At 31.2% G+C, this 1,039-nt stretch overlaps 2 protein-coding genes across 2 annotated transcripts in view; one reads left to right on the forward strand and one right to left on the reverse strand.

Moving 5' to 3' along the window:
* Positions 1 to 371, forward strand: part of LOC107596485 (aggrecan core protein-like) — a 9,845-nt gene extending 9,474 nt beyond the window's left edge. Inside the window, exon 15 of the mRNA XM_016287232.1 lies at positions 179 to 371. Within this exon, the coding sequence (XP_016142718.1) occupies positions 179 to 261 (83 nt within the window). The 3' untranslated portion in view covers positions 262 to 371. The remainder of the gene's footprint in view (positions 1 to 178) is intronic.
* A 1-nt stretch (position 372) lies between these two features.
* LOC107596438 (lactadherin-like) overlaps positions 373 to 1,039 on the reverse strand; it is a 5,414-nt gene continuing 4,747 nt past the window's right edge. Inside the window, exon 5 of the transcript XR_001610361.1 lies at positions 373 to 458. The gene's annotated coding sequence lies outside the window, so the exon portion shown is untranslated. The remainder of the gene's footprint in view (positions 459 to 1,039) is intronic.

Below are 1,039 nucleotides of genomic sequence, written 5' to 3' on the forward strand. Positions count from 1 at the left end.
TTAATGACAGAATTTTAATTTTTGGGTGAACTATCCCTTTAAATCATATCTATATGATGTTTTAATCATATAAGATTTAAAATAATAATTCATTTAAAATAACTAATTATTTAATCGCATTCTATACATTACTATGTGAAAGGTACTGACATGATTTCTTTTGTTTTTGTATTTATAGAGGTCAAATCCGGACTGCAAAAGGAATCTTCTGTTTATCACTCTCATAAATCTAATACAACAACATTGGAGAAACATCTCTAAGGAGATTTGAAGAGCTAGAGATTCATTTTTAAATCAGTATGAGTTTTATATTTATTTTCCAAGACACTGAATTATGAAGCATTTGTGATTAAAAAGTGTTATTTTCAAGATAAGTGCTCATCTTGTATATTGCTGCCCCCTATACATTAGATGTCAGTTATTGGCCATCAGCCATGATGGAGTGATTCATCTCATCCCTGCAACAAAAGATTAGAGACCAAAATATCAAAGACCAACAGCATTCTTAAAGATGTCTGTAAATATTTGCAGGTTTTCCTTTTGGACCAACTAGTGTTTTATGTTAAAAGGTACTGAGTGAAGAGCTGGATGTGCCCAGTTTTTCCTCGGTGAAGGACAGTGAAACGTTTTTGTCTTTCTCTGCTAGTAAGCCAAATTTTAGGTACATGCATAACATAAATGACGGGATGAAATGTGAATTATTATTTTCATCTAGTTTGTGGAGAGGAGATGCAAACCTAAAAAAAAAGGTCTATAGCCATAAAAGACGTTTACAAAAAAAAAATCGTATTTATTTCTAATCCCTAACCAGACAGATTAAGAAAACAACTTGCACAAGGATGTCGTTAATTTGTTATGTCTGAGTTGGAAACTAATGTGAAATGAGATCTATTTATTGCTCACAGCATAACACATAGTACATCCATCTTTGACTGGGTGTGTCCATCTTTTTCCTCACAAAAGCCATATGTAATTAAAGGAATAGTTCACCTAAAAAAGAACATTTTTAAAATTAAACAAACAAATTAAAATGTACTCA

The sequence above is a fragment of the Sinocyclocheilus grahami genome, unplaced genomic scaffold (assembly GCF_001515645.1).
Source record: "Sinocyclocheilus grahami isolate Dianchi unplaced genomic scaffold, SAMN03320097.WGS_v1.1 scaffold219.1, whole genome shotgun sequence".
Taxonomy (NCBI): Eukaryota; Metazoa; Chordata; class Actinopteri; order Cypriniformes; family Cyprinidae; genus Sinocyclocheilus; species Sinocyclocheilus grahami.